Here is a 25,671-nt window from a genome sequence, read left to right as displayed (position 1 = left end):
GGAAATGAGAAATGATTTTGTTTCTAAAGGTGTTTTCACACTTACCAGCAAATTTAACATGAAATTTATTTTCTGGTTTGAGGATCTGGACGTAGAGAGGACAGTTTGGAGCAAAGTCCTTCGCAGCCCACGCCCTCAAAATAGTCTGGTGGTCCTGTGGGAGCAGAAATATTTCCATTTTTACTCATTTGGTGGCTCATTTATAAATACAGCATGAAATTTATGGACCTTGAAGTTTGCCTTAGCGATTCAGTGCACTCGCAATACTCAACATCATCTGAATGTCTCCGACTCAGCTCATTTGAAAAGGAAGTAAAGTGCGAAGGCAAATTACAAATCATTCGTAGCACGAGAGGGTTTACGCTGGAAGCAGAGTTTATGGCTGCTTTGACAAATTGCTGTTGGAGTGACTCACAGCAGCAGTTCGGTCCACTTCGTTCCTGCTGCTCAGGATGAAGCAGGCCTCAGCGTCGTCCATCCTGAAGGAACGACAGAGACACAAACAGAATAAGACAGAAGCTCAGACAGACACGGTTTCGGGCTGGTGGCTGCGAATAGGACATTCAACCACACATGAAATTAATTATTTCAGTGGATCAATGCTTTAAAGAATAGCTCAGAACGAATGAATGCTAATGTCCCATGACAACTGCTGAAAAGGTGAACAGCTCCATTCTTGCATGGAAACAATCTGCCACAAATACAATTGCAGTGCTGCGACACCTGCGGGACAGAGAGCGTTCACTTGTACCAGAAAACTCACATGTTCTGTGAACTTGAAGTGAACAACAAAATGAAGATGTTCAGCAGATCATGGCTGGCACATCCATGATTTTATCCATCACATCTCAGTGCATGTAATTCTCTAAGCACCTAATCACCTGCACAACTCTGCACCTTGAGAAATTTATGATTTCAAAGTTTCATGTTCTACTGAGAAGTAGTTCCACCTCATTTCACAAGTATTGCATCATAACACAACAAGCAAAAAGCTGGAAACAACATCTGGCGGGGATCAGCAGGATCCCCTGAAGCAACCATTAAACTATAAAAGGAACACTGCCGCAGTAATATTTTCTATTGCCATCAACAGAAATGACAGCTTGAACATATTCAGGTGTTGCGGCTTCTGTGTGTGCCCTCTGATGTGATCAATGCAGGGTGAAATCCCATTACACTGATGTGCAAGCAAAGGGCAGCCAAGTGGACTTGCAAGTACTGGATCTCAACCTCTGATTGCACTTTAGAGGCTCTGCGCTGCCAGTCGAGGACGGACACCATCAATTTAATGTCCACATTCAATTAGCTGTGATTCCTATCCAGACAATACAATCAATAAAACAAAAGGTTCGATTCAACCAGACTGAAAGAAGATGAAATGCACATTCTGTGCTTTTACAGCACTGTTTGCACACACACACACACACACACACACACACACACACACACACACACACACACACACACACACACACACACACACACACACACACACACACACACACACACACACACACACACACACACACACACACACACAAACGTGGGACTTCTAACCAGGCATTCACTCACTTGGCCCTCATCAGGTCCTGGTCTTTGAGGGCAGATCCTTGCAGGTAGATGACTCTCTGGGACCACAGAGGGATCTGGAGGATACGGCGAACCTGAATGTCTATTTCTGTGGGACACAGGATCACCACGTAGTAGTCCTGCAGGACACAAAAAAATGAGGAGTCTTTATTCAAATGTTATGGTAATCTTACGGACCATGGTTATGGTTTTATGGTAAATGGTCTGCACTTATATATCGTGCTTTACCACCATAGCGGTCTCAAAGTGCTTTATAGTTTTCCTCCCATTCAGCCACTCACACACACCACACCAGAGTGCCATGCAGGCTGCTAGCCTGGGTTCAGTGTCTTGCCCAGGGTACTTTGGCATGTACACAGGAGGACCCAGAGATTGAACTGCCAACCCTATGATTCGTGTGCAAACCACTCTACCACCTGAGCCTGAACCTATTCAACCTTATACATGACATTAAATACTCAAGACTGAATAAGCAAAACAGCAGAGAGAAATATTTTATTAAAATTCAAAACAGTTCAAATTTTGCGAATACTTAACTCCATGTTTAGTTGTATATAATGTATTCAGTTAAAGCCTGTTACTTCTATGTAGTTTAAAGTTAATGTTTGTAATGTTGCTGTTTAGTAATCTGGTATGAGACTGTGACGAGAAGAACTTCTCTTCATGTAATTATCCTGCACTTTTCCCTCATGACTACTGCAGAAAATACATTATTCTATAAAACAGAACCAAGTAAGCACACCAAAACACAAACCTGGACTCTTTGTGATGTAGCTAATCGCACACTGATCTTCTACTGATGGTTAAAATGACCAGCAGAATGTGCAGTGTCTTGACTGCATTTAAAACTGCTCTGTTGGAGAAATATTGCAAACCTAAAGTTTTAGAGTTCAGAAAATTCAACACCCAAAGAGTCTCCTCTGTTCCACCCTCTGTACCTGTAGTCTGGGATGAGCGTAGAACTCGTTGAGGAAATCCATCAGCAGGTCTATCTTCAGCGAGCTGACACACAGCACCACATGCTTCTCTGTCTGTGCACGGTGGCGGCTGTAGTTCCCCCCCAACTTCTGGCTCTCCATCCACAGGTATGCGAGTTCTTCAAACTGAAACAAAGACACCAGATGTTGGCGTGATGTCCAGAGCAACAAGGATGAAATAAAAAATGAAAGGGATGGATTTGCTGCCTGGACTCAGGTGGAGAGAATGTTGCTGATGGAGGAATTTGTCAGCAGCAGGAGTTCATTTCTTTTTCTCATCCTCTCTGCAGGGAAAGTGAACTCTTCTCACATTTGAAGTGATGAAAGTGTTTGGGATCATTAAGTATAAATAACACAGTGACTAGGTGAATTTAGGATGCAGCCAGTGTGATCCCGCGTGAATTTGGCTCGAATTTCAAGTGAGATTTACAAATTTCTTCTGCAGCCAAAACTGTCAGAGACATAAAGGTCTCATGAGATTTCTATTTGCTGTCAGCCTGTAAAAGCTGTTTTTTGTGCATTTGTGATATTGGACCTGAAAATTGAGCAGAGAGCTGATTTCAATCAGGAGAGACTTATATGTGAAAAGATAGAGAATTTATTTCTAAGTGCACAACAGTGAGGATGTTAATAATGTGAAAGTCTTTGGCGATAGACCCCGACGACGTCTCTTAACCTGATGCAACCTTTTTGGTTTTGGAAAGCGGCGTTCTTCCCCTCTTATCACTCAGAACACATCGCTCTGCTCATTTATTAACGTAGATTTTCTGAGGCATTTCGAGGGTCTCCGTTTAATCATTTTCCAAGTTTGACACAAAATTTGAGGTGTGCTCTCTGCTCAAGTTTCAGGCCTTGGGTGACATCAGAAATGCCCACAAACCATCACAAAAACACACGCAAGACAGATGCTGATGATGATCAAGCAACGTAACTTGAAATTATTCCCCGTTTGTGCGCAACATAAACACTCACAGATCTTTGGGATCACACCTTGTAAACTATGTACCTGTAGTGGGAGGACCACCAGGGCAACGCAGATGAGAATGACCACCAGCAGTTTGGAGGGCCAGATCTGCGGTGTGACGTCCCCGTAGCCCACAGTGGAGAAGGTGACGATACAGAAGTAGAAGGAGTCAAACAGAGACAAGTTCTTCCCGGCTCTCTCCAGGTGTTGGATCCCACAAGCCCTGCAGAAAAATGAGGAATCATACAGTGTCCTGCAGGTACAGATAATCCAAATCAAACACATGAAGAGATATTTTACTGAGACAATCTGCTTCACTATTTCAATTTAACCTGGTCTGGACTGGATATCAGAATTCAATTTGCCCGAGACCAAAGGGCACCAAAGTCAATAGAGAACGAGCTCCTGCTCAGGATGTCATTTAAAGTGACACCATCGATTGTTCCGTCAGGTTCCTTTCAGTGCTTGTGCTAATTCATTTGTGTTTTTTCATTGATAAGATTTAATGAAACCTCCGGGGGCAGCAGGAATGAGGGGGTCTAACTGGGCAGAGTGGGGTGAAGGAGGAGGGTGCTTGGCGGTGGCCTTGGTTCACAAAAGGCTGTTAAAGAGCTGAGCTCTGACAACATACCAACATTAAAATAAATTGATGTTATAAAAGCGGAAATCAATGAGACATAAGAAATAAAGGAGAGGTGAATAATACAATGGCCACATGTTAAACATCTGCTGATCAGTATTTCTGCTCACAGAACTTCAAGATAGTAAATACCAAGTGTATGAAGAAAAAAAGAAAAGCTTATTTATTTAAATTTTTCAAGCAGTTATAGAGAGCAGTACTCAGGACCAGCAGCTAACTGGCTTCATATGAGATAACTTTAGCTACTTGATCATGGTGTCATTCAGTTACATTTCACCACACCAGAGAAACTGTGCACCTGCGGCCCCACTAACTGTTCATAGCACAGCATGTCTGCTTCCAAGAGATGTTTGAATAACAGAGGTTCACTAACCCGGTGAAGACCAGACACAGTAAAGTGCAGATGAGGATGAACACCTGGTTGAACATGGCAGAGTGGGTCCTCTGGATGGCACGATGGAAATCATTCTGGAGACGGGACAAGAGGTTATTAGATGGGCACATCTATTCTCCTGCGCATAAACTGTTTATTAATATACCTACACCACTGAGTGGGAACTGAACTAGTTTTCAGTCTGGTTTACAAAGTAAAACTCAACAACCACTGCAACAAAGACATTTGGGAAACAAGAAAAAGGCAGTCGATATCCTCATAGAGCCCTAAAGTTTGATCATTGTGTTAAAGGTGCAATACTTCACACAGACTTCTTTCTGAATTTGCATAAATCTACTAAAATTAAAGCGGACTTGAATGCAGTACCTTTTATTTTACAGAGCCAGAAGTTGAAAAATGTCCAACTGTCCAAATACTTCTGTGTGTTTATGAGCTTTTTCTTGACCTTTGTAGATCTTTTGTTTTATTATATTGGTGGAGGAAACAATGATGCTCTGCCTACAGACACTGACATTTGCTGATTCCATGATTGACATATTTCTGTCTTATTTTTTTCCACCCAGTCTACATACAACTCTACATTTTCGTACTCCTACATTTGCTCCCTGTTCATGTTGAAATGTAGCAGGTCCTGATTCATTTTCAGTTGCACCTTGTTAGCATGTTGTGCCTGCCACCACCTCTCTGGCCCCGGACTCAACCATCTGCCAACTTCCGCCCTGGCAAGAAGCTCTTACTCGCTCATGGCCTCATCTTATTCACAGCAAGCGCTGCGCTGCAGCGGGTGGATGTAATCTAATGTTCTTTGAATGTCATGTAGCAATCACTTTGCACCTATGGTGAATCAGTATCATCAACAGTGATACTTTAACACCAGAAATCCACCCACCAACCGTGTCTATGCAGACATCCATGTTTTGGTTTTCCTGATACTGCTGTAATGTGGCTTCCAAACAGTTAAACTTATCATCGTTATTTTCAGTACAGATTTGCATTCCATGAAATATTTGCATGTGTTGTATCTCTAACCTCCAGCACACGCTGTTAGTTGGATAATGAAGATGAATTGAATGAGCGTAATTATTTACGCTCTATATAACCACCCAAAGATAGGTGTGAAAAAGACTGCTTTTGGGCAATTGTAAAAACAAATGTCGACAATCAGCTCAGTGAACCTGAATACATGGTTAGGTGTAGCTTAGTTCCAGCAGGCTGATTTATTAAAGCAACCGGTGTTAGTCTGTTAGCAGGGACTAATGAGCCTCAAACTAATGTAACACAATTCAATAAGATGCATTGACTCGTTCATAGATCAGAGCGCCAGCTAACCAGAAAGAAAGGAATTAGCCTTCTCAATGAAATCCTCTGCAGTTACATCGTATAAACTCACTTAGCGTATACGGCTGCTAGAGAACGGATAATGTAACCTCATAGCCCGCAGTAGTGAAGATATAACACAGCTGTGTTTGCTCTCTCTTGTACAATTACAACTGCAGTGTTTACAGCATAATAAAAACAGGGTTTTAGTTTGTAAAATACTTACGATCATGTTCTCCAGGGCACCTTTGGCTAGCCAGCAGTTAAGAAACACAGGGACGAATATGTTTCTTAATGGAGGCCAGAAGATCTTGGGGAGGAAAGGAAAGGCGAGAGAAGGTGGGGGGAAATATATTGGTAAATATTAGTGATTTAATTCAATAGATAAACAATAAGAAATCAATATCCTCAATACAAAGGGGGAAGCAAATGAATATGTCCTTGGCTGTTTTTCCTTCACATTAGATTACTGTATAATCTCCAGCCTGAATGAAGGTGCCTGTGCTAATAAAGTTCTAGTGGAACAGACAGACTGATCAATTGATTACTCACTGTGATTATAAATGGCCCTGTATTGATCATCTCCAATATGAAGGATATCTGGAAGATCTGCTCCCAAATGTTCCCCTAGAAAGAAAATTGATGGGAGATAATCGGATGAAGCAGAAAGACAGCAGAGAGGAGAGCAATTCCTGTAATAATAGAGGAAGTCAGCTGGGACAGAAAAACAGTACAACAGGAAAAAGAAGTACAGTTTTATGTTCTCTAAATGACAGAGAAATACAAGGTCACATGCTTCTTTCTTTGGTACAAACAATTGCTGGAAAACAACTCTCCTCATTGATGTGCTTTTGTTCTTAAGACATTCAAAGTATGCTTGTTTGTAGGTCATGCCAATGATGCGTGTTTGTATAAAGATACATAATTATTATGAGACTGCTTCTGATCAAATATATCGTTATCAGTAATATTTTCTTCCAGATTTCATGACTTTTTGAAGAGTGTACTTTGTGATCTGCTCTTTCAGACGTGTTATGTAAATTAAGTTTACTAGTGTTTTTATTATAATTACATTCTGGGTTATATATTCAATGCAGCTCTGACGGAGGAAAAACTCTATTTCCAAACAACAGATGAAAGGAAAATAGCTTATCTATAAAATAACAACACTTCCACGAGCAAAATGTAGACTTTACATGCTTTTGTTGTAAAAGGCAGTGCAGGATGAATTTACCCTAAAAGTATGACACAATGATGAAGTGGGATGACATACTAGAAACACTGAGAGTTTCTAAGGTGCAGTTTAGTGGGGAAATATTTTTCTACGATGGCGCTTTTAAAAAAATTCAGTAAAGAAAATGAAAGTTTGTTGCAACAAAACATTTTACAAGGCTTCAGTTCACCACCAATAGAGAAATATAAAATACTGGCATTCGCTACTCATAAAAAAAAAAAAAAAAAAAAAAATGCAGTAGGAATCCTTCAACAACCCTCGGAGGAGGAGAAAAATACAAGGCTGGTCATGAAAAGATGAACAAAAGATTGTGTGTAATAAATCCCAGACCAAACTTTAGAGGAGCACCGGAGGGGAAAGAGGAGAAAGCAATATGTCTTCTTGCCTCAGAGTAGAAGAAAGTGGTGGGAGATGTTAAAAAGGTGTTTTCATACAGATCCCAAAGGCAATTCAGCCGTGTTCAAATGCAAAGTAAGACTGAGCTTTTTCCTGTCGTCTATATGTGTGAAGACAGGAACATGGCAGAAAAACATAAACACCAGTTACACTATTACATGGTAGATATTAATGCATGTACAGTATATAAATGTTGTTCATTCTGTATCAGAAAGCTTTTGTTTCCCTCTCTGGTCATTTATGAATATGTTATTTTGTGTCCGAACTAAAAAAAGTCAAACAACGCTTTATGTGGTTTTGTTTTTATCTCCAATACCTGAAAATTGTTTGTTTGTTTATTTTAAATAAACTTTTTTAACTTATGGTTGAACTTATGTTTCCTATTTGAATAGAACATATGCCTGTTTATGTTCTATTCAAATAGGAAACATAAATAGAAAAAATAAGTGGGGCATATATTGAGGCAACGGCAAATTCTCAGTAATGGATTACTTCTTTTTTTCAGAGCTTTGTAAAGCATTTCTATTATTTACACGGTGAGTTACTGAATCTGTATCTCACTGCGCTCTTCACTGCTCATAAGCAGAGTAATAATTGCACACTTCGTCTGACCCCTGTGTGATACGTGTGTTTTAAAAAAAACACATAATGCTGATATTTTTAACATTTGACTTGCACTCCTCCGTTTAAATGCTCGTGAACTGAGAGCAGAAGAGCACCTTCAGGTGACTCACACAGATACAACTCAAACTGCACTTCCAGCTCTGCAACCCTGTTTACATAACCAGCTTCTGAAACAGTGAGCTTCATGTCTGAGTTTAAAATTGGTAGCAAAAGGCTTCAAGCCTCGTGTCTTTAATAGGTGCTTTGGCAGTATGACTGCTGCTGGACACTGGAAGCTGTTGGCTCACGAGAGAGAACAAACAGGCAGAGCTGAACTTTCATCCAACAGCTGTAAAACATCAGCATGGATTAAAGAGAAGAAAGCGTGCACCGTGAACCAGTCCCTTACCTTGTAGCTGAGATACGTGATAAGCATAGTCTCCAAGAAACTGATTAAGGCCACTGTCACCTGGAGCAGAGGGGAGAGGGAGATAAATGGACCCTGCAACTGCAGACTCATCTCTTCTGGCTTCTCAGTCACCACTGAGGAACTACCGTCCTCTGCAAAGCTTTATATCTAATAAATGGCTGCAGGTGTTTTCAGGTTAAATTATAAATTGAGATTGAGTTCGTGTAGGGCGGTTTGATTTATGTGCCCTGTCAGGAGGAATGTTATTACTCTCACCTGTATCGCCCATACAGGAACCCGTCTGTTCACCCAGAAAATCAGCTCCCTGTCAAAAACCATAAGAAAAGTTTTCATCACACTTCAGTGCACCTCTTCATAATCGCAATACAGACCCTGAACACATAAAAACTTTACTATTAAATGCCATTTTGACTGAAACATACCAGTTGATTTCTGGCGACTCTGTTGCATTAGTCCAACTTGTGTTCCGACATATTGCACTGCAGAAAGTTTTTAAAAAAAAACAGCGGCATGGGACAAAACAACAACAATGTAGAAGTGTGTGAGAGTGGGAGTGGAAACATGCCTGCTGGGAAACATTTCCATCAGCTGGTATGTTGCCATTAATAACAATGTGTCTCTAAAAGCAGCTGGCACAAAGCACAGTACAGGCAATCTACAAAGTCCACATTGATTGAACAGAAGGAGCAACTCAGCTTCGCTCATTTTGTCTTACTGTACGAGTACTGTATGGCTTTAATGTTGCGGGTACATTTGAACTTTTCAGGAAAATATTTCAAGCAGAAGAATCTCTTGCACATACTCAAAGTTCTGAGAGTAAAAATCCAAAATATTTCCTATAAATAACTGCTCTGTGCTCTCCTGATATCTTTCACATTTGATGTTCCCACCCGCCAGAAGGAAAATATGTTGTGAAGGAATCTTCTGGCGTAAAGCCAGTCCTCTGGCTGGATTAAAAAATAACAGAAGGAGGTAGATAATATTAAAAGCAGTAAGAAAAGACTGTGAAGCCAAAGATTTACATTTATTTTGAACGTGCTCGTTGAGTCTTTTGATAACCAGCTTTGTGACACTGGTTATCCAGAACAGCTCATGTTGGGCTCAGTGAAGCCAGATAACCCAAAGAGAGCTCAGATAATCTGAGCTTGGCTTCGTGGGTTCAGGTAACGTCACAGGTTCGGCTTTGTGTTTGTCTCAGACATAACAGATCTGCGGCTCATGTTTCTAAGGACTCACCTGTTTATATCACTGTTGGAGCCGTTTGAATTATCTGTAAAGGACATTTTCTTTGTCTTGTCTTGACTTTCACTCTCTTTCATTTACTTGACCCGCTTTCGTTTCATCTCCAACTTTTGCCAAAACATAAAATATAACGAAGATGACCACGAAGGGCCATAAGGTCAAGCAATTATCCAGAAGTTATGGACACAGCTGGAATAGGGGACGATAAATGAGCGAAGTGGCAACGGCTGAGAGTGTCTCTCACCTTTGGGTGCTGTTGGGGTTATCCAGGCCAACTCTCACGATGTAGAGGATGCAGGTGAGGATCTTCAGTGCGAAGTTGAACAAGCGGATTCTCAGGCCTGTAGGGCAACATAAACAAACATTTGAATTGATTTAAAAACTAGAGCTCAACATGAGTGAACATCACTTCAAAAAGGCTTGGTTTCAATTTTGAGTATTTATTCACAGGCTAACATTTAAAGCTTTTAATTCTCTGTGTTCATTTTTTAGCAGATTTTTACACTCGTCTCAGTTTAAACAGAGTCTGCTGCTGACAACAGATGCAGCCACATCTCCTATTAGAAAGCTGCTAATGCTTCAATGTCAGTTGTTTAAGTTTATGAAATGTCCTGAAGCGTAACTAATGCAGCTCCGTGCTGCTCTGGCAGTGTCACAGCACCCTGTCACAACGGATTTCATGACGCGTAACTTTCAAAGCCTCAGGGAACAACACAAAAATAACATCAGCACATCTACATGCTTAGAAGATGTCGATGGACAACAAAGAAATAAAATACACTGGTGGGCTTCCGCAGAAATAACAAAGGGGCATATTAATGTTTAGGGAATCTAAATTTTGTGTTTGAATAAGTGCAGAAATACAGTGATAATCAGACACACATAATCTGCATTACCAAATATGCATATAAACAGAAACTTGGCTGCAGATACACTTGTTAGCCAGCGGGTGGTGCTAGTTGTATTATCCATTTCAAGTCGATGTCTGCAGCTAATCGCAGGTGACAGGACCTCTTCAGATGACCTCTGCGTCAATGTTAAAATCATTTGAAACCAGACAAACAAAACAACAAATAGAGCAACAGACGCCTGCAGCCAAGAGCGACATTTTCATTAAACTCTGGTGTTTTGTGTCAAAGTCTGTGGTGGCTTAGTGACAAGGACAAGCTGAGGGGAAGACAGCAGAGCCGTTGTCGAGGATGTTAATCACATGTTCTACCGGACAGCAGAGAGTTCCCGGAAAATGTTCACAACTACATGCAAGCGAATGGCTTCCAGACACAATGCACCAAACCGCTGAGTCTTTCTGAGGTACTGTGTCTTATCTCCTAATGAGAAAAACACTGCAGCCCTGCCTCAACCAATGAGCCGTACTCTTCTGGCCATGCTGTGCCACAGTGTGCATACCCAAAAACACAGCAAGCTCCAGTCAGCCAGCTCATATCATAATGAAAACCCCAACTGAGACAGGGAATGGGTAAGTTTCCTATATTCTGCTTTATGTATTCGTTTAGCTCCGATCGTATCCGGCAGCGAGCCTCTTACCATTTTCATTAAGAGAACAGAGGAGAGAGGGTGATGCTCCCCGTCAGCTGTACTTACTTGACCTTTGGTTTTTGATGAAGAAAAGCTTCAGCCGCTCCTTGAAGGTGTTTTCATTCACATAGAACTCAACCTGCACCCTGTGGGAACAGAGACATGTCAGGCAAAACAAGTACACGTGACCATGCATGAACACGGATGTGCATACAGAGCCCCCTGTGAAAAGACAGTTACACGTATGTTCATGGCACGTTACCAACAGAAGCATTTGACCAACCCGTGTAAAGCTCATGATGGCACCAAATAATCAGGAGTCAGACAAACCAGTGTATTTACGATTGTAAAGATTTCTAGCTCCGACAACAGTGCCAACAAAATATCTGTTTTAGGACTGACACCAATTTCATATTTACTTAATACCTTAGTTTGAAGAAATATCAAGCTGTGCCTATATTTCAAATGTTGATATTCATCAGCTGAAATAAAGTTTGCTGATCTGTGAGTGCTCATATTCTATCTGTTTTGATCCTTGCCACAATTCTGCCCCTGTCAGTGTTCAAGATTTGTACTATTTTCCCCTATATTCCAAAAGCTGCCATGTTTAATCAATATTGTCTTGAAAAAATCAGTCATTGGCCAAATTCAATCCTGAAAATGTCTCATCAATGAATAAGAAAACAATCATTTAATTCTGCAAAACAGTCTGATACTCAATGCAAAGGATACAATGCATTGCTAGACCAAAGGTTAGTACAAGTTTTGATACGCAGTCTTAGTTTTCATCCTGTTAACGTGTAGTTTTTCCCTGTAATGGCACATCCTGGCAAGATAAAAAAAATGTCAGTGAGTAATCCAAATAATTATTTTTGATGATGGTTTCCAAGGGGAAAAAAACAACAACTACGACAAAGAATGTACTTTGTGCAACTCTAGATAAGGAAAAGCTGTATAAGCCTCTCTTTTCATTAATGCCACCACCTTCCCCTTCACAATACAGCAACATTAACCACAAACACACATTACCTGCAATTCTAATGCAAAGCATCGGTCCTTGTTCAATAATGGAGATTACTACATAAATGTAAATCTATTTTGTCATACACCAACACTCTCTTAATGGGGATGCATAACGTAATGACATAATTACATGGCACATGGTTTAGGGGAAGGGAGCAGTTTTTAATTGCGTTACATTAATCCAAATTGACCAATTAGTTCATGAAACAGGCAGAAAGAGAGTTTAATTATTTAATTTGTTCTTAATAGTTCACATATATGGATTTAGTACCATTTTGTAACACAATCTGTTTCCCTCGGCTCTGGATTATTTTCCTTCCGTAATGAGAACATGTGAGGAAAGCCTGGTATATAACAGGCACTAACACAAATGTTTCCATTAATAATCAACAGTCTTCTCCAAATTAAAGTCTCTCAATGGTCACACATACTCTGACAGTTGTGAAGCTGTTATAGATTGTAGCGGACATAATGGACTTTAATAAGCTTGACCAAACAATCACTTAAGCACAAATAATGACGTAGTTACAGAAATGTGCGTAGGTTAGATGAACGCAGGTAATGAGGCAGGCCTATTGCCCACCTCTTTAAAGTAGAGAGCCTGTTGTCACTAATGAGCGTCAAGGGGAAGTAATAATTGGTCCTGCGGCCACAGCAGAGAACCTGAAAGCCTCCCACCTTATCTGATAAGATGACTGCAGAGTGCAGAAAGGCGAGGCGAAAGCAGCAGGGCAATTACAGCAGCCGAGTCCTGAGGGAGTCATATACTGTATGTGTAGATAAAGAGTGTGGGTGGAAGAAAGAACATGAGCTGTGAGATGTCTTCTAGCCATATTCCCCTCTCTCCAACTCCCCATTTTATTGCCATAGAGACAGCTTCCAGGGCAGAAAATGTTCACTCACGTATCTGTGTGTTATGATTTCCCAGCACAAGGAATTAGTCGAGGCTGCACACACACACAAACACATTCCTGGGTATATGAACTACAATCCCCATGACTCCATCTGACCAAACACACAGCGAAAACCATGTCAGCCGCACGTATTGACCGTTCTCTCACCTCAGCGGCAGTAAAAAACTCACACTAATGGTGGCTACAGAGGCTTCATGTTTAACCAGCTTGCCTGCGTGTACAATCAGTTACACAACACATAGAAAAACCTGAAATGCGACTCCAAAATGAAGTCAGTTCTTCTCATATTGTTATGTGGATTGGCCTCAGCTTTGTGATACTTAGAAAAGAAAAGAGGAGTCCAATGTATGTCTTTGTGTTTACCACGTAGTCCCAATTATATCTTAGAGCTTCTTTGTTTCTCTCAATGTGAGATGAGACACCTGCATTGCAGTCTGTTACTATTTGCTAATAGATTTTCTTTTCTGTAATAACGGCTCTGTACTCTCCACATTTTGTTTAAAACAAACCTGTGACACTGAGGTTAAAGAGTTGCGGTCATTCTGATGGTGTTTACTGGCTCAACCGTGCCCTCCTACAAGTCATTTTTGTGTCCTGCATGGCTTAGTGAATGGCGATGTTGGCAGTCTTGCATACTTAGCAGCTTCCTCATTAGATTGTGGGACATTTAAGACTCCCTTTGAGATTTTCTTGTATAAAATCGGGCAGCTTTTTGGAAAATATTACCTTCTCTCCCTTGAAAAGAGTCTGCAATGTTCTAATTTTACATTATCTGACTATTTAAGATCGGTGCTTTCTAAGAACACACAGAAACATATTTTTTATAGAAATATCTCCTGTTATCTTTGAGATGGATTGGCACAAAATGTTGTCCACACATTTCATGGTTTACAGATGATATAAGCCGAAAACCGTAATGTCTCAATAACTATTGAAATGATTGGACTGCAGTCTGGTACACACTCATCTTAGGCAACAATCAAGGTGTTATAACTAAATAAAATGTAACTTTGTCCAACACTTTGGTTTTTAACCATCAACTTCCGCTGTGCTTTGTGCTAATTAGCAAATGTGCTATAACGCACCCAAGATGCTGATAAACATCCCACATGCTAACAATTGTGTATCAACATTGTCATTGTGAACACGTTAATATGTTGATGCCAGCATTTAACTCAACAGTACCGATAGCCTCAGAGCCATGAGAATGGCTGTACATTCATACTGCTAATCTAAGGAGACCAATATGCAAATTAAAAGCATATTATGAAGTCATCATAATATAACCCTGTTTCCCCCAAAAATTGGGGCACTGTGCAAAATGTAAATTAAAAATGAATGTAATAATTCTCAAATCAAATAAACCCAAATCATGTTGCCGCCATCAAATTCAAAATAAGCATATATTTCTCATAAAACAATAAAATGTCTCAGTTTTAACATTTGATATGTTGTCTTTGGTCTATTTTCAATTAACTACAGGCTTACATCATTTGCAAATCAATGCTTTCGGTTTAATTTCCATTTTACCACAGCGTCCCATCTTTTTTGGAAACAGGGTTTTATTTAGTTGTTAATCCTTTGAAGATTTGAACACATTCTTTTAAATGTCTGAAAGTGTTTTAGATTAAGGTCTGACTACAACGTCTTAAAGTTAGAGGGACTATATTAAAATAGATTCTATCGTCATATACTGTTGACCCAATTAGGACGTGAGCACCTCAAAACACTAGGTCTCCACCAGCGTTTAGTCGTTTCATCTCAATTTCCCAAGTGTTGAGCACGGAGCCATAAAAAGAAAATGTGTCACTGTCAAACATCTGAACCACAGCCAGGCAAAGTTGAGCCCTTTCTGCACTTCTCATTACACGTACTTATGTCCACATAATTAACAAGCACTAGAGCAACATAGACAATGATAAAAAATATCTGCCGGGCACTGACCTTTTTATCATCTATCTAACTGCACACACCACTTTTTCCACAGTACCTCGGCAGGAATAACTTTCAAGTACTTACGCTCTTTTCTTTGGCAACTCTGTAGTCTGCAAAAAAAAAAAAATCACCACCAATCTACGGACGTCAGACTGTCAAATATAAACATGAGTTGGTTGCAAATTCAAGAAGCCTGACAGCATGTATAAAGTTTAAAGATGGTATAAGCGGTGCACGAGGCAGGAATGGTTGCACCCAGTTACAATAGATGCATCACATGACCTCAGGTCCTCAGCTAACAAGTCGACATGGTATGTAGAGCCTTTAGTAGACCGTAGCTAGCTGCCTTTTAAAATGTGTGAGCAAATTCATGAACATCATCAAAGGTGTGAGGAGACAAAGTGTCGGAAAGTGGAAGAAAGATTAAATCTGGTGGGAAGAAATTAAGATCAAGCTTTCAGCACGCACACGCACACGTACACACGCGCGCGCGCACACACACGCACACACACACACACACACACACACACACACACACACACACACACACACACACACACACACACACACACACACACACACACACACACACACACACACACAGAGTACACCTACAGTCTTGGCTGAAAAAACACTGAGTGACAAACAACTGCCGTGGAGACGCTGTAAGTAAACATCAAACAGCTTGTTGACCTCAGGACAATCAGATCGGGAAAACCGAGCTGTTCAAAGGCCTGCGATCGTTCTGGTGCTGAACAAAAAATATTGTCCAACAGCTGCCAGATGCTTTGTGGCACATGGAGTATCTGTCAGGGTGTTACAGCAGTGGGACATCACCTGGGGCGAGAGCGATCACGGGAAGATTTGGCAGCAGCAGAATCCCCCTAAAGTCCTCATGCTTCAGTATCTAAATTACCACAAGTGTTGGCACGGCAACCAGTGTGAAGCTAATAAGCTCAGTTATCTCTGATCAATGGCTTGAGTAAAACAGCCCATTGTGTCAACGTTTTCAATAAGACCAGGGCTGCGGGGCACAGAATCGGCATCACAGATAACACTGCATCCTGTCCTGTGAACAGCATGACAACGGTCTCCTCACAGCCTGAATACAGTTTCATATCCTCTGATCGCAGCTTCGCTCCGTCGCCCTTCTGACAAAGCAAACAGTTGAAAATAGACAGTTTCCCATGCGCCACCCTCTGAAGTGAGCGCACTATAAAAGCCGCAAGGATTCTAAAAATATTACACTTGGACGTGAATACTCAAAAAGCAGCGGCATCATTTTTATTCTCTGCTTCTGTTCCTCTGAGCAGCATCTGAACGTTTCCCGACGGAGGGTGCTTGTCCTGCAGCCTCTTTACAGTGCAAAAATAGTGGAATGGGCTTCAGGCCAGATATGAGCTGCGCCAACTGTTAAAGTAACTTGTCAAACGCACGCTGAATCCAGCATCATCAAGGGAGATTTTTGTCATAATCAGCTGGAGGCGAAACCAATCAGCTAAGTGGCCGGTGGTGGGACAAGGCCAGCATGTAAGAGCAGGAACGGGTCATTTCTGATCCTCTACAGCACACGAGGTGTGGAGAGGATCTTAGAACAAGGACCCAGATTATCCCGGATCATTTCCTTCTTAGACATGAGCTTACTGGAAGTGCACTGCAGCAGAATGTATCGTGGTGCAGCCTTGAATAAGCTTTTGAAAGATTAAAAGCACTTGACACATGTCATTCAAGGTTTGTCGAGGAGTTCTGACCCAAGAGAGTGCTGCTCACTTAGTTGTTCAGTACGCTGTATCAAAAGCAGTTCATCTTTATGCTGACTGAAGTAAATATTTCAGAAGAACTGAAGGGAGATTGCCGAATAGCTGGGTGATACATATTTATATTAAGAAGATGTTCCTTGTACTTTAAAAGATGCAGTAACAAAATGGTCATCCGAAAAAAAAGTAATAAAAACTTAAAGGCTTTAGCAGGATGCTGGTCCACTGCTCTTAATGAAGACATAAATCAGACCAACTCTACATGATGCATGAGTTCTACTTGAGTTCTAAAAATGATATTTTATGAAAGGATCCGATGTGTGAGAAGAGGTTTTACAGAAGGCCTTAAGGTCAGTAGTGTAGAGACAACAGAGACTTTGCTGTCAGATTGGATGATTACATCTTTGAGGGGAAGTAAAAAGGTCGAAGAAGGTTTTGCAGAGTTAAAAAAAAAAAAGTGGCAAAAGTGAAGTTAAACCTGCTGTCTGACAAAGAAAACATACCACGATGCCACTTCTATTACAGCAACTTTCACTTTCTTCTGTTTTGTAGAGAAAATTATAATTACAGGGATTCTCACCTGAGTGTGAAATTGTTTCATAACCAAATGGAAGTACATTAAATTTGAATGATTTATTAACAAGCTGTAACCAGAAAAGGGTAAGTTGTGTATGCCTCAGAAAACACGCATATTGTGACAAAGGCGGAATCAACTTTATGTTAAAGATTTAAAAAAACCAATGTATCAAATAGGAAAAAAAGAATCAGAAAGATGCTACAGATCATTTTGAAGCTTTACAAGAGATTTATAAACGGAAAGCAAAGCAGATGAACACGACAGACAAGCTTGTCCAAGAAAAAGAGACTTTGAAAAAGTATGAACATGAGCTGGTCCTTGTCCTTCAGAAATCAGAAGACTGTGAAATGCTTTGAAATGCTCTACAACTGCTCAGCTGACCTTTCTATAAACTATGAAGAAAATGTGTTCTCCTTTCACACACTTTCAGACGGAGCATTCTCTACAATTACAGTTTAATATTGTGTGTATTTCATAACAATATTTCAGCAGGTAAAGGTCAAAAGTTGGTCATGCAGTGTCACATGAAGCCTGAAGGAATAAAATAGAAAAAAAAAAAATCTACCTCACCTTTGAATACATTCACTTTTGTTCAGTATATTCCACTCTGTTCACTGCATTCCAGTAAATGCAGTGTCATTAACACCTGCTACCTACCTAATGCTGCCAGTCAGGGATTCCACAGTATCAATCTCCTCCATTTCGAGAGGATCAAAGCCATTCAAGCACCTGCTAAGAGTTACTTCACTGCCTTCATAAATTTGCTGCTGCAGAATATGCAAAAATGATTTTTGACTCTGATGAGCTGAAGCCAAAAGTGGTGCATACAGTCATGTACTTGCAATCATTTATTTGATGAGCTGAAACCGAAACCTCATATTTCCTGTGGTGTAATAAGATGGTTTAGACAACAACAGGAAGTACCTCAGTGTTATGTCAGGTGATGTGTCGGTTTCTTGGTGACAACAGAGAAGCTTAAGCGCCAGGAAAATAAGGTCACCTGCCCGTAGCTGCTGTTATTCCCTTTAACAGCATGTTGTGATGAAGAGCGATATAAAGAAGGAGCTCTTTTGTGCCGTGCAGGATTCACATTGTGCATAATGTAATACGCCCTGTCAGCCTGCGTTTCTGCTAACAGAGTCATCACATACGGAGGATAACCAGGATGAAGGGAACACTCACATGTCAACACAATATACCTGAGCACATCCCCAATGATCACCATCAAACAGTAACACAGGCCTGGCAAACGCTGCATCCAGGCGACAACCACCGCTGAGCGGTGAAACCTCAGCAGGACGTCTGCTATCGAGATGCTGAACACTGGCAGAAATAAAAAAGCAGCAGAAGTTTCATAAGGTGCAAACTTTTCTCTGAAGAAATGACCTGATTATCACCTCAGAGAAAAGAAAGAGGATCTTGACAGTTGATTTCCCTTCTTGTGATGCATGACTCGGTCGCAGTTCTGAGGATTAATGTTTCATTAAGGATGCATCAGAGGCTCAGGAGGGACGTTTTCTTACTTGACAGGTGTCTCAGCTTGTCACAGTCAACCATGACTGCTGCTGCCTGATCTTCCAGAATTGGCTCTATGCTTAATAAGGATTTTTAGGCTTCTGTAAAAAAAAGCCAACAAGATGATTACACCATATTTTTACTCATGGTAGTGACATGGCTCAGTCGGTCTGAGATGTGAGAGGTATTTGTCTAAAGTGGTGGACTGACCGAACAACAGGCATCTACACAATGGATTCATTCTGTACATTCCTGGTGCTCAGAGGATGAATCCTACGTTTCTGTCTGGGTTACGCCCGACATTTTCTCTAGCATCACCAGCAGGTTGACATTTTTGGTTATTAATGAAGCTTCTTGATAATATAAAGATAATTGGATGAAATTTGGCACAGATAGCGTAATGCCTGAGCCGGGAGGACAACTTATATGATCCTATTTTTGTTGCAAATCACCTTCAACCGTTTGGTATTTCTTGACCTCAAAATTTGGTTTGTGCATCAGCGGCATTATTTTTTGCCAGGCACAGAGTGCACACTGCAAACAAGTGGGAGGTTCATTCAAATGAGGCAGTGCAAAGTCAGTTGTTGTTATTTTGGTGGAAATGTGTCTTAAACTCAATGTTGGGAAGTAAACGTCTGTTTCTAGAGCAATGTCAATATGCTGCCGCTTGGTGATTTTCAGAAACAGCAGAAAAGTAAATATTTGGAGCAAACATACAGCAGTGATTGAGTCATGCTGGAAATGTAAATAAAACATTAATATAATAATAAATCACTCCCCACCCAGTGTATGTTCTTAAATCAATATTTAAACAAAATAATATGTTCATTGTTTTAGAAGCAGAAATGTGTGAATTGATCAATAAAATAATCAAATTGATTCACACTTTTCCACAGCTGCTTTATAGTCGTTGCAGGCAGCAGGTAAATATGTTGATAAATTGGAGTTTCCCTTCATTATGTGCAAATAACAAAAGGCAGTTACAAACTCACCCCATTTAATGCCACACTAATTAGACTAACCTGTTTTGACTCTGTATTATGTTGTTGGATTACAGCTGCTCATCAGTCTCGTGTGTCACTGACTCCTTTCCAGCTTCATTGTTTTCCAAAAGTGGTGTCGCATGTTTTTTTTTCTTCCACTGGGTTGCATGCAGGTGCTGTTGCGTTACATTTTATGTTATGGTGTGAAATATCATAAAACTGAAATAGCTCAGATTGATGTGGTCATATGAACACATTCATCAACATTTATATTATCTCTTTCTGCCAGGATTGTAGAAGTTCAATAAAAAAAAATTAAAAAACACCATCTGCCTCTAATGAAAGACTTATGTGTTCAGGTTGTGCTGCTCTGCACCATTCAGACAGTAATGTATTTCCTGTAAAAGTCTCTTTAACTTTGTCACGTGCTAGTGTGATTGGCACAGCTACTTCAGAGCTAAGAGACCAGTGATGTTCACTGCAGTGAACATCAGGTGTATGTTTGGCAAGCACAACCATTTTGCGCTTACAAATTAGGGATGGGGCATGATTTTCAAATAGTTAAAAAGATGTGACTATCTTTTGTCTAATTGCCCTTATTTTTAAGGCATAGTTGTAAAATCTTACTACCACCAGAGGGGCACCTAAAAGCTGTTTGCCAAACACCATTAAACAAACATGTTACTTCCAGGCTGCAGTAAGAATATGGAATAGTATTTTTGCTTGAAATGCCCATCCATATTACACATTAGCTACGTAGCTGAGCAACACATTTCAGTCAAAAGCGGACAAAAAAAACAAAAAAAAAACTCGAATGAGATTTTAAAAGATCTTAAAGAACTAATTCCATAAATTCGGAATACATATATATATATATATATATATATATATACACATATCTATATCTACACACTGATGGTTCACAGTTTTTATAACCACATCTTTACAACTCAGGTTTAAATGAAGAGTCTCAATTTCCCAAAAATGAACGTAATAAAAATCTGCAATCCAATCATCACGCAAGAAGAAACTGTGGCATAAACGTTATGATTATTGACTCAACAACATGCACATTATACAGTAAGGGCAGCACAAACAATTCACATGTTGGTGTTTTCAGCACTCATTTCACCAATATTAGAATCAGACTTTAGTTTCTCTTGGGATTCTCTCACGCAATTAATATTTCAAGCCCAGATCTCACATTGACAATACTGAAAGGGTGAAGACCATCGTGCACATTCAGTCCAAAGACAGATAATACACCTGGAGAACTTTGCTAAAAAAAACAACACTCAAAAGCTGCCTTTTCACCGCTTACTGTGGGATGGCCGAATGTGATAAAAATACATAATAAACTAAATGTGTTTGCCACACAGACCGGTGAAAAGGTAGCCGAAACAAAGAGCTTTCTACATCATTACTACAACAATCTCTCAACTCGTGATGGAATACAACCATCAACACACAGTCATAGCATTATGTCCACATATGGTGTATGAAAAATCCAAATGAACTGTGCTACGAATGTGCTTTGGTGCTCGCAGAAATTAGTGCAGACACAATCCATGCCATGCAAGCATGATGCTGCCAGAGACTTACTGGGCATTAGTTGAGTCCATACTGTACTCCTCCTGATACCTGGATGCCGCACACATGGACACAGATAGGCACAGGTTAGGAGAGAGTGAGGTTGAGAGAGCAGGAAGGGGGAAGGAAAGGGTGGAAAGGATGCCACTGCATTTGTTTGCATTCACTTGCATCTTGGATCAGAACGCAACCAATTAGTAACCTTCAGGGAGAATCTTGAAACAGTTTGTGCAGCGAGAAAGACCAGAACTGGATCTGATTAGGTAGTTGGTATTCCTTTTGTAGTTTTAATAAAACAATAACAAGTACTCAGAATATGGAGAACATTGATTAAATTCATTTTGATTGTCTCAGAAAGCCGCATCGACTCCTGAGCGTCTGTTTCTGACTGCACAGTTGAGGACTGCTATCAAGATGTCTCCACCGAGGTTTCATTGAGTTACCTTCAAACTCCACACACAAGTAAATATACAGTAAATATTTACAGTGGAAGCTGGCTGTATATGAGCTATACAGGACAGAGAAAATGTACTTCAGAGCTGGTAATTCATAAAGCACGTGCAAAACAAACACTTTACATTAAGTTGATTAACCAATGATTCAGCTAACTTCAGAACAAATGGAGCACATAATGCAAACCACAGGGGGTCAGTGGACACACCTTCAGGGTCAGTCTCATCGAGATGACCAAGGAGAAAAGGGAAGTGTGTAACACTGAGGGAAACGACAGACAGAGACATATCCACGTATTGATTTCAATGACTGACAAATGGACAGCTCTGATTGGCGAGGTTAAACATACAGGTTGATTGAATGCAAAATAAATCGACCTGTGCACTGAATGGTCTCTGACTTTCTTCGAAAACAAATTAATGAGGCTGAACCACAGATTTATGGTATTTTATGTATAGTGTAGGGATATTTTTTCTTACAAGGAATCAAATATATATATATATATATATATATTTTTTTTTTTTATTACACACACATTAATTTCAACCCAGTGTCTATATAGGTACCACAGCTTCTTGGCTGAGTCAGACTCCCACAAAGACGCTGTCATTCAGGTAATAGACTGATTATAATCTACTGCCTGAATCACAGAACAGAGCTTTTGTATCAACACTTCTTACACCTCCCTTCCCCTCCTCCCTCACATTAACACTGCAGATTACATATCTCAGTATTATGGTGGCTGTGTTTTTCTAAGGAATCAGTCTTCAGTCATTATTCGACAGTCCAGGCTGTGAAGCTGAAAAGTTTCAGATGATACACTGAACATCTGTTTGCCACTTACGCCTCTCTAAATGGACTAATGGAGTGTGCATTACGCTCAGGAAGTAGCAGGAATACATGTGAAGACCTTTAAGATCTTCAAATAGTTTATAAAGAACCATTTGCATTTCCAACATCAGAGGACCAGTCGATTATTGCACTCCCCATATACCTATGAAATCCTCAGCTGGGGATTTGCACTGCAGTCAAATGGCTTTCAGTAAATTTCAAATATAGAATATTCACGATGCTCATTCAACTTTCTTTCATAGAAAAACAAAAACATTGAAAAACAAAAAAACAACAACAAAAACACTCACTGTGCTGGAAAACAATTACAACCTGAAGTTTGTCATTCACCACAAATTATTTCTCCAAGTGACATCAGATGAACTGAACTGAACTGAACTGTGACAGATCACTTTCAATATATAATAACTATCACTTCATTTTGCACATATAAGAGAGTTAAAGATACAAAAGAATTGACTGAATTTCCCAATAGTGGCACTAAAAGATATGCAAAAGACTGAAGCACTAAGAACAACGCTTCACTTATTTTCCATCTATTTTAATGGTCTTACTTTAAAAAAAAGAAAAAAAAAGAGATTACAAGTGTGATTCATAAAGTGTCAACTGACATTTAAAAGTTAGTTCAGAAGTAAAGCAAATTAGGAAATGATTAGTCTGCTTAAGTCAGGGATACTGTACATAACAACCAGAGGATCAACTCCACCCATGTGATCCCAATGTCCATTTGATACCTATTTGACAGCACTTTAAGGGTAATAAAGATGCTATCTGGTTGCTGAGAGCTTAGGGAGTGTAGAGGCTAAGCCAGATAGAGGCTTTACCACCATTAGCTTGACAGATACTTAAAACACTGGCTCTGCTTCTTCCTCTTTTGTTTTCATCACAAACCAAAAAGTCTGACATTCTTACATTCTGCAGTTTGTATCATTGTGTCCTTGATGCCTTATGCTAATTAGGATAATAATAGGATTCACAATAAAGAAGCAAACTGATTCTCACCTCTTTGCAGGAGATCTGGAATCACAAGGATGAGCTGAGCTACAAGACAACAAGTGCAAAATGACCAGCACATCCAAAGAATGCTTTCAGCCACACTGAGCTCTGCCTCAAGGACTAACTCTGCAGCTATTTCAAGGGCAAATGGGATTTGTAGTTTTCAATCTCTTTGCCGGTATCAGGAAGTGTGCCAGCCTCATCCAGCCACTCCGGTTCTCATTATGTCACTTCACTTGTCACGGAGCCAGCTCAAGTTCAAAATATGACTAGTCAGTTCCAGCACAGTAACTTAACACCTGGTTCAAAAGGAAATCTAACATCAGCATTCCTGTAACATACAACAAGAACAACAATCCCGGGACGATCCGATGACCGAGCAGTTAGGGTGCATATCAAATGGTTAAGAATGCCGTTAGCAGCAGAGTGCCCGGTGCGATCTGTCCTGCATGGTATTCTCCTGCTCTCTCCCCACACTTCCTGTTAGTCTTCACCATCACTGTAATATAGACAGGAAGTATGAATCTCTGACCGGCTGGTAACACAACACCTCACACATACAGTAGATCTGATCAACAGCTAAACCTCAATTCTAAATCAGTCTGCAGGTACAATAAAGTGCAGGCAACCATAGCAACAGGGCCTCTGCTTCACAGGAAGTATTACTTTTGAAAACAGATGCCACCAAATGACTACAAGTAATTTTCAACACTGAAAATATGAGAAAATATGGATCATGATTCAAACAATACTTTGCTTTTTGACTGTGGCTGCCCATGCTACTCCACAGCATCCATTACCATCGTATTCAGGACATCTCACAATGTGTTACAGCTTCCATGTATGCTGTAAAAACCCTGAAACAAATGCTCCCTCTGGATACATACAGTCTAATAAAAACCAGAAACCAAAACGGTTGTAGCTCTCAAACACTGAGATAATCTCAACCATAACTGATCATTTGCAACATTATAAACTGAGAAATATCAGTGTTTAGAGCAAGTAGGCTGGGTGATACGATAATACATCATAAGATAAAACAAAGGGGTTTACCGTAACATTCATACTGTGGCAGCTGCCCCATTTTATATCTCTGGTTGTATTAGATCATTAAAGACAATGCTGGGATGAGCAAATCAATGAGGTGTGGCCATATTGGATTTTTACATTCATTCTGTTATCTCCCTTTATTTGTCAGGTATTTCATTCACTGGCTATTTTGTGTTCATTTTGCATTTCATACCTGGATTTGTTTCTCAATTCCCAGAACTAATGCTATATTAATAGTAATGTTGTGTCCTCCTCTTGCTGGTGATCTAAATGCGTAGGTTATTAATGAGTTGGTGTGAACCAATTTTGTTAAGTTGATTTTATTTAAGGAAATGCCTAGAAACCAGGACAGTTATTATTTTCAAGCATTGAATTCCCGAGTCAACCACTAAAGGATGTCATTTTCCATTTTTAAACAGAAATAATGATGGACAACACATAATTTACCCAAAGGAGTACATTAAAATCCTCATCAAACCTTGGATGCTCAAATCCAAATGAGAGTGTAATTGTTCCATGAAAGCATGGAGCTATAAATAATCATTTATATGAACAGGAGGAGGACACATATTCTAGCAGAGCAAGCATTTATAATCACAGTGTAAGAGAACTGCAATGAACATAAGAAGAATGTGAAGAGGAAATCAGCTGCAAAACTGATGCACCAAAAAAAAAAAAATCAAGAACAAACATGTTTTCAGAC

The 25,671-nt window shown here is 40.1% G+C and overlaps 1 protein-coding gene across 21 annotated transcripts in view; it reads right to left on the bottom strand.

Moving 5' to 3' along the window:
- The window catches only part of LOC138625517 (potassium channel subfamily T member 1-like), a 69,533-nt gene that overhangs the window by 20,895 nt on the left and 22,967 nt on the right, over nt 1-25,671 (bottom strand). For 16 of the 21 annotated variants that reach the window (XM_069706473.1, XM_069706474.1, XM_069706480.1 and 13 more), the window contains 14 exons: nt 21,630-21,668; nt 11,390-11,469; nt 10,032-10,128; nt 8,968-9,024; nt 8,801-8,849; nt 8,525-8,584; nt 6,435-6,509; nt 6,109-6,192; nt 4,545-4,639; nt 3,574-3,754; nt 2,529-2,693; nt 1,573-1,709; nt 416-479; nt 46-154 (listed from right to left, as the gene is read on the bottom strand). In XM_069706473.1, coding sequence (XP_069562574.1) covers nt 46-154; nt 416-479; nt 1,573-1,709; nt 2,529-2,693; nt 3,574-3,754; nt 4,545-4,639; nt 6,109-6,192; nt 6,435-6,509; nt 8,525-8,584; nt 8,801-8,849; nt 8,968-9,024; nt 10,032-10,128; nt 11,390-11,469; nt 21,630-21,668 — 1,292 coding nt within the window. The remainder of the gene's footprint in view (nt 1-45; nt 155-415; nt 480-1,572; nt 1,710-2,528; nt 2,694-3,573; nt 3,755-4,544; nt 4,640-6,108; nt 6,193-6,434; nt 6,510-8,524; nt 8,585-8,800; nt 8,850-8,967; nt 9,025-10,031; nt 10,129-11,389; nt 11,470-21,629; nt 21,669-25,671) is intronic. The other 5 variants (XM_069706479.1, XM_069706495.1, XM_069706494.1 and 2 more) reach the window with 1 other exon arrangement.

The sequence above is a fragment of the Brachyistius frenatus genome, unplaced genomic scaffold (assembly GCF_029030835.1).
Source record: "Brachyistius frenatus isolate BFR_SWC_R1_liver_20210118 unplaced genomic scaffold, ASM2903083v1 Contig_63, whole genome shotgun sequence".
NCBI lineage: Eukaryota > Metazoa > Chordata > Actinopteri > Embiotocidae > Brachyistius > Brachyistius frenatus.
The sequence above is the reverse complement of the archived record's forward strand: the minus strand, read 5'-3'. Positions and strand labels throughout refer to the sequence as shown.